This window comes from Lupinus angustifolius, chromosome LG03 (assembly GCF_001865875.1).
Source record: "Lupinus angustifolius cultivar Tanjil chromosome LG03, LupAngTanjil_v1.0, whole genome shotgun sequence".
In the NCBI taxonomy this organism is placed as follows: domain Eukaryota; kingdom Viridiplantae; phylum Streptophyta; class Magnoliopsida; order Fabales; family Fabaceae; genus Lupinus; species Lupinus angustifolius.
In genome coordinates, this window is record NC_032011.1 from 20,387,505 (window position 1) to 20,399,354 (window position 11,850).

General features: G+C 31.1%; 1 protein-coding gene across 1 annotated transcript; it reads left to right on the forward strand.

Annotated features, from left to right (window-relative positions):
* Positions 5,956-10,631, forward strand: LOC109343597 (HSP-interacting protein-like). Its single transcript, XM_019581973.1, has 3 exons — positions 5,956-8,052; positions 8,137-8,368; positions 10,538-10,631. Exons 1-2 carry the CDS (start codon positions 6,054-6,056, stop codon positions 8,268-8,270), a joined length of 2,133 nt encoding a protein of 710 aa, XP_019437518.1. The 5' UTR covers positions 5,956-6,053; the 3' UTR covers positions 8,271-8,368; positions 10,538-10,631.

Consider the following 11,850-nt stretch of genomic DNA (forward strand, 5'->3'; position numbering starts at 1 on the left):
AGCGCCTTTGATAGACCTTGTTGAGCCAACACATCCTTAACCCTCCTTTGCCACAATCCAAAATTACCAGTTCCATCGAACTTCCCCACCTCGAATTTGGCACCTGGGTTAAGAGCCATCTGATACCAATTGTTGGGAACAAGCGAACAATCAAATAGTAAAGAGTATATAAACAAGAGAGTAACACAAGAGATTTGGTAACGAGGTTCGGCCAATTGTGCCTACGTCCCCGGGAGCGTTGAGCGGCTACCACTATATATTATTAGAGAATAAAGATTAATGTTTTACTATTCTTCTCCTTGTTACATTAGGTTTACATAACATCAATATATATAGCCCTCTACCCCAACCCTTTTACATCAGCCCAAGCCCATAACTTGTATTGTTGTTATCTAGAGATATGAGTCATTGCACAACAGAAATGTTTTATCACATTTCGAGGAATAAGTCCGTGAAATCTAATGATTAATATATATAATACATAAAGCTTAAGATATGAATGTTAACATCCTACTGACATAATCCATGGTTATATACATAACATATAATCTATGATGATAGGCAATTACTTGCATAACAATAATCATGCTGCACAAAGAAAAAGTTGTAGCTCTCGGCCTTAAAAACAATTTATATATAGATATATACAGATGATAGTCAAACAAAAAGATATACTTTGACATATAGTAATTAATATATAGTGTAAAATCTGTACGTGCAGTGCAACATGGACACTCATGAAGTCGGATAAGGATCACATGTTCTATAATTTTCCTGTTCTCCTGTCCCGGACCAATCAAACTTCACAAAATATTATTAAAATATTAATTTTTGTTTTTGTAATTTTTCTTTTTAAATGAATAAAATTTTGTGATTGACTTGGTACACCAAATAGGACATTATCGGGGACATCCCCATCCCATGAAGTTAGTTGCAACGTGTGATCATGGCTTTCATGTTATATATATAACTGTGTGTGCAACATCAACGCTCAGCTACCATTGTCGTTGATTTTTTGAAGTTAATCATATAAAAGGCACAGTAAAAAGATTAAAGCAAGAATTGAACCATGTGTATCCCATTAGATATGGCTTCATAGAGGTTAGTAAAGTAATGACATCATATTATACGTAAATCAACCTCACCAATTAATTGTGGATATCTTTTTTGGGAGTTTGATATTTAATGGGTTTGTAGTGTTACCTCACATGATGGAGATGGCAAAATAGAAATCACCTGTCTCAAAACTTATCCTTAAAATTAATAAGATTTTAATCAATCGTATAAAAATGTAATTTTTGTATTTAATATTTTTATTTATATAATAATTTTTAATTAATTGGAACAGAAAATTGAGACAAGCTCTAAAACAAATAATGTTTATTTGATATATAGAATAATTTCATCTTTTTTTTTCTTTTCCTCCTCTTGTAAATATTTTACTATCTTCTAGGACTTTTCCCTAAATTTTCTGTAACTAATGAATAAGATTTTTTTATTATTAACTAGCGTGTCGACCGGCACTCCATGTCGATCGACCCGTATTCTTATTTTTTGATATAAGTTATAAGTATAAAAAATAAAACATATAAGTTCAATAAAAAATGTAAATTTAGGAATATAAGATGTAATAATTGATATGATATATACAAAACTTTTATAAATTTCTCATGCATCTAATAATCATTATTGAGTTGTTGGATATATTTTTTCATGTGCTATTGTTTTATATTTGGGTTGAGAAAGAGATAAGATAAAAAAGAATGTGTGGATGAGTAATAATGTATTGATAAAAATGAAAGCAAAATGTGGAAGTTTCCATTTATTAAGGAGAGATGTTAAAAATGATAAAAATGGAATTTAAAAATTATACCATGCATGGTAGTTATTACTTGTTTTGGCTTTATTAATAGCATAGATTATATACAAACCCAGTTTTCCATTAATTGTTTAATGAGAACCATATTTTTTTTGTCATCTTAGTTAATTAGTGTAATTATACCTTCCTTATCATATTACTGGTAGATTTAAAAATTATTTTATTTAATTAATTATTGAAAAAAATTTATATATTGACAATGTAAATATTTTATACATTTTCAGTACATTATTTACCATTCATTTTATTCACCAATCATTTAACTTAGTTATTCCTTCCACATATGTCATTGTAATATCAATATCATTATAATATTAGGAACAACCCTATTAAGTTATTATACACATCTTAAAGAAAATGTTATCATACAATAAATAATTCATATAAGCATGTAAATATGTAATCATCTATGTTAACTAACACTTTTAATTTATCATTTGACCAATCATTTAAAAATCCTTTTAATTTTTCGGATCACAAGATAATAGTGGTAAATATTACCAGAACCAGCTAAAACATAGTTACAACTACGAGTCCATTTGTCAGATTCTAGATATAATATTATTTACTTTAGAAATAACCTCACTTAAATCAATTACCATAAAAAATACTTTTAATTATCTAAGCATTTTCTTTTCACATAAATGGGGGAATGAATGTCACGTGATGATATCATGGCCATATATTTTTGTCTTAAAATAATCATAACATAGGTTGGAAGAATGAAAACAATATCATAAATAGTTTAATTAGAGAGGAAAAGTACAATGATGCAATTTATGAAAGAGAAAAAACTAAATGTATGTATGAGTTTTATACATTGTCACTATATTATTTACTATTAATATTTAATGATTATTGACTCTTCAAAAAAAGTAAAAAGTAATACAAATGAATAGAACAAGATCCTTTGTCCCTTAAACTTCATGTCTCTTTGTTAGAGATCAATCAGTATTTATCACCAAATAATAAATAATATTTTGTTTTACAAAAATAGTACATTAAATCCATATGTCTGGATGTAAGTAAGCGAGATAGGATTGATGACACAAATTTTGAGACATATAATCTCCATCCCAAATACATAGTAACTAATATATTGACTATATATAAATTTATATACCTAAAATATATTTGAAATTCATGTGAAATGCATCTACCATATCAATGACATCTTAAGTTTAAAAGAAGGCCCTTGTAATGTCTAGTTATTTGCAACATTTACACGAATTGATTGTTCATCCATATATCATTTACACTAATGGATAATCCATGTATTTGGGTGTGAGTAATAATTTCTTTAATGTTGATAGAATTTTATCCTTAAAAAAAAATAAGTAAAGAGCAATATCGGCAAATTCACCAGTATGGTGTACTTTGACCGAAAATTTACGGTTTTAGTGCACATTTTTGAAAAATTACAATACTAGTGTAATTTTTCTGAAATCGGCAAGGGTATTGCCGATTTCTATAATTTTTTTCTCTCACTCCCCCCAAAATCGGCACTAGGGGGAGTTTTATTAAAATATTTTTTTTTACATTCTCCTCCCTAAATCGTCAATAGGTGGGAGATTTATATATAATATCTTTTTTTTTTGCTCCTCCCCCTAAATCAACAATGGGGGAGGAGTTTTTTTTTCTTTCTCATATCCCCTAAATAGGCAATGAGGGAGTTTTTGATATTTTTTTTAATTTGTGGGAGTTGTATTATTAGTTTTAGGGTTTATTTTTTCAAACACTAACCCTAACAACACACAACATAATAATTTTTATCAACCCTAACCCTAACAACAGAACACGATAATGAAATATTTTTGCAACACTAATATTGCAAATTAAAAAAAATATCAAAAACTCCCTCATTGCCAATTTAGGGGATAGGAGAAAAAAAATGAAAAAAAAAACTCCTCCCCCATTACCGATTTAGGGGGAGGAGCAAAAATTATATATATTATATATAAATCTCCCACCTATTGACGATTTAAGGGGAGAATGTAAAAAAAAATATATTTTAATAAAACTCGTCCTAGTGCCGATTTTGGGGGGAGTGAGAGAATTTTTTTTATAGAAATTGGCAATACCATTGCCGATTTCAGAAAAATTACACTACTATGGTAATTTTTAAAAAATGTGCACTAAAACCGTAAATTTTCAGTCAAAGTGCACCATATTGGTGAATTTGCCGATATTACTCTTTACTTATTTTCTTTTAAGGATAAAATTCTATCAACATTAAAGAAATTATTACTCACACCCAAATACATGGATTATCCATTAGTGTAAATGATATATGGATGAACAATCTATCCGTGTAAATGCTGCAAATAACTAGACATTACATGGGCCTTCTTTTAAACATAAGATGTCATTGATATGATAGATCCATTTCACATGAATTTCAGATATATTTCAAGTGTATAGATTTATATATAATCAATATATTAGTTAGTATGTATTTAGGATGGAGATTATATGTCTCAAAATTTGTGTCCTCAATCCTATCTCGCCTACTTACATCTAGACATATAGATTTAATGTACTATTTTTGTAAAATAAAATTAAAACAAAATATTATTTATTATTTGGTGATAAATACTAATATTAGTGTTCATAATGAAATATTAGTGTTCTGAAAAATTTTAATTGACAATATTAGTGTTGTAAAAATATTTCATTATCGTGTTCTGTTGTTAGGGTTGATAAAAATTATTAGGTTGTGTGTTGTTAGGGTTAGTGTTTGAAAAAATAAACCCTAAAACTAATAATACAACTCCCACAGATTAAAAAAAAACTCTCTCATTGTCAATTTAGGGGATAGGAAAAAAAAATAAAAAAAAAAAAACAAAAACTCCTCCCTCATTGCCCATTTAGGGGGAGGAGCAAAAAAAAAATATTATACATAAATCTCCCTTAATTGACGATTTAGGTGGGAGAATGTAAAAAAAATAATATATTTTAATAAAACTCCCCCTATTGCTGATTTTTGGGGGAGTAAGAGAAAAAAATTATAGAAATCGGCAATATCATTGCCGATTTCAGAAAAATTACACTAGTATTGTAATTTTTCAAAAAAGTACACTAAAACCATAAATTTTCGATCAAAGTGCACTACATTGGTGAATTTTCCGAGCAATACCTATAGACGAATGGTACTATTTGGCATCTTGGACAAAATGAAATACCACATTTCCCCACCATATAGTTAGAACTCAGAACTTAGAAACCATAGGGTGTGAGCATTATTATCATTATTATTTAATTTTAATTATGTTTCTATATAGAAATTTAAAGAAAGGAAAAGAAAAGAGCAAGGTGAAAACCCCAACCATGTTTTGCATGGTAGATTCTCAGTTCAGATAACAATTTTTTTACATTATCTAAAACTTCGATTTTTCTCCCTTGCTCTTGTGGCGTTTACGTGAATGATGTGAAATGAAAGTCTAACACATTACAAAAGGACCAATAAAACAACATGGCTTGTCTTTTTTCTATATCCCACGTTCCAAACCTTCTTCTTTCTGTCATGGTGTCTGGTTTTTTCCTGCCAAAGTTTAAAGCTTTTCACCAGAATTTGCTATCCATATAAGTTTTTATTCCATTCCAAATTCTGGGTTTTGTTCTTTTCCCAAATTTTATTTCATTAGACCAGAGAGAAATTTTCTCAACCTTCAAATATGTGTTGGGTTGTCCTTGTCCCTTCTCTGAGTTGGGATTTGTATTAGCTGAAACAAATCCTGATTTGGAGACAAGGTTGTTTTTTTTGTGTTGAATGTGTTCAGATTCCTTGAATTCTATCCATTATGATAAGGACAATTCAGTTGATTATTCAGTAGTATATGCCTTTTGGGGTTTTGAGCTTGTTTCTTTATAGCTGCCACTGTTAGAGTTGGTCATTTGGTCATGTTGTTTTTGTATCCTTTCATTGTTGTGTGTATTTTCCATCATTTCCTTGGCTTTTGAATATTATGTTAAGTTGATAAGCTTATCTGAAGCTCTTCCCTTCTAAATTGCTTTAGATTGGTTATATTGTGTAGTAGGGAGAGTGATTATCCTGGAAACAACCTCTCCGGTTGCAGGATAAGACTGTATTCATCTATTCTCCTCAGATCCCATTAAGTAACAACCTCGTGTATTGGGCTGCCCTTTTTACTGTTGTTGGATTGTTGGGTTGAAAATGGGGAAGAAAAAGAAGGTAGGACAAAAAAGTGATCAAAGCAAAGTTGGAGATAAAATCCCCAAAGCGTATCACAATGACAATGATACCTTGGTACTTATATCAATGTCTCAAGAGTTGAAGGATGAGGGGAACAAGCTGTTCCAAAAGCGGGATCTTGAAGGAGCATTGGTGAAATATGAGAAAGCCCTGAAATTGCTTCCAAATGATCATATAGATGTGTCCTATCTGCGGAGTAACATGGCCGCGTGCTACATGCAGATTGGACTCAGCGAGTTCCCGAGGGCAATTCATGAATGCAATTTGGCTCTTGAGGTAACACCAAAGTACAGTAAAGCTCTATTGAAGAGGGCAAGGTGCTATGATGGTTTGAATAGGTTAGAGTTAGCACTGAGAGATGTTAGTACTGTTTTGAAGATGGATCCACATAACATCATAGCGTTGGAGATCGCGGATAATGTCAAAAGGGCACTTGAAAAGAAAGGATTGATAGTAAATGATGCAGAAATCGAGTTGCCTCCAGATTATGTTGAACCTTTGTATGCTTTGCCTACGAAAATAGTAGTGAAAGAAAAGATACACAAGAAAAAGAGCAACAAAGAAAAGGTGAATTTTCCCATTAAAATTGTAGAAAAACTAGCCGAGGAGAAATTGCAAGAGCAGAAAAAGGAGGACGATGTTGTAGCAAAGATAGCTAACAAATCAAAGAAGGACATGGAAAAAATTGATAAGAATGATGATGTTAAGGAGGTTGTCAAGGAAAATTGTAACATTAAAAGTGAAGTTATACCTAAGAAAATGGCTAAACTTGTTTTTGGTGAGGATATAAGATGGGCTGAATTGCCAATCAACTGCAGCCTCTTTCAGCTAAGGGAAGTTATTTGTGACCGGTTCCGAAACCTTGGAGCAGTTCTTGTCAAATACAGAGACCTCGAAGGTGACTTGGTCACAATTACTTGTGATGAAGAATTAAGATGGGTTGAAACAGGATCACATGGTTCTATCCGGCTGCACATAATTGAAGCTAATCCTGATCAGGATCCATTCTTTGGGAAACTTACCGCAAAGGATGATAAAGAGATTGGTTCCGAGAATATTTGCATGATAAAAGCAAAGGAAATTATTAGCTCGTCTTGCGTCGAAGATTGGATAATTCAGTTTGCACAACTTTTCAAGAACCATGTTGGGTTTGAATCTGATAGATACTTGGATTTTCATGAACTTGGGATGGATTTCTATTCCGAGGCTATGGAGGAGACAGTTACAAGTGAAGAAGCACAGAGCCTATTCGACATCGCGGGAAGTAAGTTCCAGGAGATGACAGCTCTAGCTTTGTTCAACTGGGGTAATGTGCATATGTATAGGGCAAGAAAGAAAGTGTATTTGTCAGAAGATTCTTCAACAGAGCATATCCATGAAAAAATCAAAAGTTCATATGAATGTGCACAAAAAGAATATGCAAAAGCTGGTGAAAAATATGAAGCAGCTTTTAAAATTAAGTCAGATTTTTATGAAGGCTTCTTAGCACTCGGAGAGCAGCAGTTTGAGCAAGCAAAACATTCTTGGTATTATGCCCTCAGTAGTAATGTAGATTTAGCAACATGGCCCTCCGCTGAGGTTCTTCAGCTTTACAACAATGCCGAGAATAATATTGAGATAGGAATGCTGATATGGGAAGAATCAAAACAGCAGCACTCGAGTGGAATCTCTGATTCAAATGATATTAGATTACATTTGCAAAAGATGGAGTTGGATGAGGTACTTAAAAATATGCCATCAGAAGAAACCGATGCGCAGGCATCCGATATGAGGTCTCAAATAAATCTCCTTTGGGGTACCGTGCTATACGAACGCTCAATATTGGAATTCAAATTAGGACTACCAGTATGGCATGAATCTCTGGAAGTTGCGGTCGAGAAGTTTGAACATGCTGGAGCATCTCCAACAGATATTGCTGCAATGTTGAAAAACCACTGTTTGAATGACACTGCCTTACATAGTATGTTGTCCTTCTTAGTTAGAAAATTTTAGCCGAAAGATATATATATTCATATATACTAACACTTTTCACTAACTGGTCTAGAATTAAAATTTGATGAAATAGGACAGTCATGGAATGAGATGTATGAAGCTAAAACATGGCGGAATGGAGTTCTATCGTTACGTTTGGAAGCCTTACTTAGAAGGAGAGCATCTAAAATTTATCATGCCTTGTAGCTTGCATGAATTGCACCTTTGTCTGCAAGTAATAATTGAACAAAAACATAGCCCGCAATTGGGCTGCTTAGGTGCCTGAAATGCTTTTTCACCATGAGGTAATTGAGAGACAAACTTGCAACATTCATGTTATTTCTTAGATTGATTATTGTTAAAGTTAATAATCTGCATAATTCGTTTATGTTATGTCCATTTTTGTAAAATGAGGATATATGAGTGTATCATGCAAAAGCATCTTCTAGTTCTAGAATTGAGAATCAAGGTAATTGTAGCATAAGGTCAACTCTACTGATTAGGCAATAAGTTAGCTAGATTAACTCCTTAATTGATTATAATTACACCCTGAATTAGATATGATTTTGCCGGGGCAGATCATCTCAAATATTGAAGAGTCTAGTACTAGACACATGTTTCACAAAAAAATATCTAATGGTCCTAAGTTTAAATTATTTTTAATATAGTAAATTTAGAAATTCAGAAAAAACTTTTTTGCATTGTATTCCGGTACTTGAGAGTTGAGAGTCCAATACTGGAGAGGGGTTGTACTCTAATTTTACAGCCTAGCAAATACACAATTTTTCTCACCATTACTTTTCAACAACTGGTATCTGCCTTTCATTGCAGCCTTTCATAGAAATTTCTTCTGTAACTCCATTTTAAAAACACAATATGCTCAGCTATGTCCTTAACTTGGTAGCACTAGAGAATGGTAGACATAATGTATGTGAGTGGTTTTCATATGAAATTTCCTGTAATTATTTCAATATAAATTTGAAGTTCTCATGATTTTGGAAACCAATACACGAAACCCTTCTTAATAGTTATTTGATAAATGATTTTAGACTGCTAAATATTACACTGCAAGAAAATTTAATGCTATTTGGCATACCTGTTAACAGAAGAATAAAACAGCCACTGGTACAAATACTGTAACTTCCATCAGAACTACTAATTGAACTTATAGTTCAAGGTCAATCTTCGGCATGGATCTTAGATAAATAATATTCCAAAGAACTACATATTCAATTGAATCAATTGATTGAGTTGTGGAGTGAATTAATATAAAATTCACCTAATGTCTTCAAGTCTTTGCTTCTTAAATGTGCCAAAATGAATATTAGTTGCAAAAATGATTGCTTTTATTCTTTTGAACATATATAGTTTGTATAATAATTTATTGTGTTATGTCCATTACAACAACAACCAAACATTTATCCCACTAGGTGAGGTCTACTATATGAATCGAATGATGTCATAATGTTCTATCATAAATCATGTTCATTGACAAAACATTGATCTCTAAGTCTTTCTTTATGATTTCTCCTATTGTTTTTCTTGGTTTCGCTCTCGAAATTATATTAACTTTTATTTGATCTATTCTCCTTACGAGGCCTCCTCCACACATGTTCGTACCACCTAAGCACAATCCTACCATTTTTTCTACAAAGGGTTACTCCAACTTACTCCCTAATAAGTGGCTTCCTTTGCATCATGTCGATTCAAATAATAAATTTGTAGCTGTAGATATATTTGGTGTGCTATTGACTGTTAAAAGAATCCTAAATGAGAAAATTTTACTTTAGTGAAGTTTATTATTAATTTATGGAACTAAGAATCTGATATTAGCTACTAAATATTGTGGTGACATGGTATACTATTAATGTGATCTTGCATTACCAACTTTCAATTCTTTCACACTTTTTTTTGTACTACCAATGTTATCCTCGTTGTTTTGGGTAAGGAATTAATCTTTTTCAGAGTTTGTGGCTGCCCATCCTAACAAATGTCACTTTCAGGAATCGAACTCTTAACCTTTTGATTATACTAGGAATCTAGCTGAGCTTTACATTACTAGACGAACAACTTGTTGGTATTCTTTGACCCCTTCAGTGTGCAACAATTGTTACCCATATATTTTCTAAAATATACTCTGACAATTGGTGTTATCTTCATTTAAATCTCTATTTTAAATGGTTGTATCATCATCATCATGAAACTCTATTTTGGACCTGGATGATTCTCATAGTTCATGATTCTGTTACCAGAGAAATCAATCATTACATGCCAGATTTATTTTATGGGCATATTCATAGTTAAGTTTTCTCTAAAATGGCTAGACATAAAAAATTTAATCACTTGAACATTCAAATAAAGATCTAATTAGAAACCTTCAGTTATGTTATTAACTCCCTTTCTTTAATCCCTTTGATCTGAAAATATAATTATGGTTTGTCATATCTAATAACCTTAGTTCATCTATTCTGCAGGTTTCTTTTTCAACTTCCAAGTGTTTGGATTCTACATTGTACTTATAGAAGGATAGCATTCTTTACATCGTGCGCAAATGTTTCAAGAGGTTCTTTTACAGGTTGGGAAGATGGAGTTGCAGGAATTACCTTTTATGGTTAGATTTATAGTCTTTGGTAGGATATTAAATTTATACCAAAAGCAATGAGAGATATGCTGTTTGTTTTCCCTGTTTTCATTATTCTGTAATTTGAGGGTGAGTCGCACTGCAATGATAAAGTTCTGCTTAATGACCTAGAAGTCATGAGTTTAAATCATAAAAATAGATGAAAGCCTTCTGTACTAGACTACCTTTTTTACTCCTTGTTCTGTAATTGGTCGAGTTAGTCTATCTACATGAGATTTCATTGTACTAGATTATTAACTTACCAGCCAATTGCATTAGGGGTTATGTTTGGTTTAGGAATGAAAGTGGAAGGAAAGAAAGTTGAAAGAAAGAAAATTAGTAGAAAATGATATGATAATTTTATTATTTGGTATGATTAAAAATGGAAAGAAAGTGAGAGGAAAGAAAATACACAGTTATACTAGTGTATTGAAAATAACATAAATGCCATCATTATTTATATATATAATTATGTAGTATATCTAATTTTTAACTATAAATTAATAACTAAATAATTTTTTAATAATATGAAAATATTTTTTTAAGTTACATATAAACTAAGTTTAATATAAGATATTTGTTAATAAAATTCAACGAAAATTATTAACATCCTATATCTTCTTCTTACTAATGTGTCTAAAAGAAAATATAACTGATTTTTTGACAATCACTTTTAAATTTCTAATTATCTCGCTTTCATGTTTTGTCTTTATAATTTATTTATTATTTGTCATTTTGTTGGTAATTTTAAGTAATTATATTTCTTTGTTTTTTCACTCTATCTTTTAACATACATAATTACTATTTATCTATGAGCTCGAAAGCAATGAAAATAAAATTAAGTTAATTAATTTCACATTTAAATATAAATAAAGAAATTTACTACATTGTATCTATTTTCACATAGATTATTGTTCTTTCAATTCATGTTGGAAGAATAAATTTGGAATTTTTATGGTCTTCCTTCATTCCTTCATTTTCTTCTCAAACCGGGAGAAAAAGTTTTTTGTGGGACCCATACATATTTTTTCCTTCCCTTGTTCTTTGTGCAACCGAACATAGTGTAAATGCAACATTCATTGTTGACATGCAATATCTTGTTTGACTTCAATTTTACGATAAGAATAATTGAGACAAAAAGACAAATTAATTTATAACATATCTTAA